This window comes from Fulmarus glacialis, unplaced genomic scaffold (assembly GCF_000690835.1).
Source record: "Fulmarus glacialis isolate BGI_N327 unplaced genomic scaffold, ASM69083v1 scaffold40905, whole genome shotgun sequence".
Taxonomy (NCBI): Eukaryota; Metazoa; Chordata; class Aves; order Procellariiformes; family Procellariidae; genus Fulmarus; species Fulmarus glacialis.
The window spans coordinates 1,031-1,346 of NW_009213092.1; the positions used below are offsets into that span (position 1 = coordinate 1,031).

General features: G+C 65.5%; 1 protein-coding gene across 1 annotated transcript in view; it reads right to left on the bottom strand.

The window, feature by feature from the left end:
- The window catches only part of LOC104077020 (neuroligin-2-like), a gene marked incomplete at its 3' end in the record, with an annotated part of 1,281 nt that extends 997 nt beyond the window's left edge, over positions 1–284 (bottom strand). Inside the window, exons 1-2 of the mRNA XM_009578080.1 lie at positions 206–284; positions 2–143 (exon numbers count right to left, since the gene is read on the bottom strand). Coding sequence (XP_009576375.1) covers positions 2–143; positions 206–284 — 221 coding nt within the window. The remainder of the gene's footprint in view (position 1; positions 144–205) is intronic.
- Positions 285–316: the final 32 nt, after the last annotated feature.

Here is a 316-nt window from a genome sequence, read left to right on the forward strand (position 1 = left end):
GCCGGCGCCAGAGCCGAAGATGGTGATGCGCTGGGGGTCACCCCCGAAGTGCCCCACGTTCTCGTTGAGCCACCGCAGCGCCTGGATCTGGTCCAGGAGCCCATAGTTGCCCTTTGCCGCCTGGTCCCCCGTGCTCAGGAAGCCTGCAGGGACACGGGGACACGTGGGGACACATGGGGACACGTGGGGAGATGTCCTCCCCCACGGACCAGGTCATCAAAGCAGTAGCCCGTGGTGTCCCCATGTCCCCACGCCCAACCCATGTCCCCAGGAAGGTTCTCCATGGTGTCCCCATGTCCCCACACCCAACCAATGC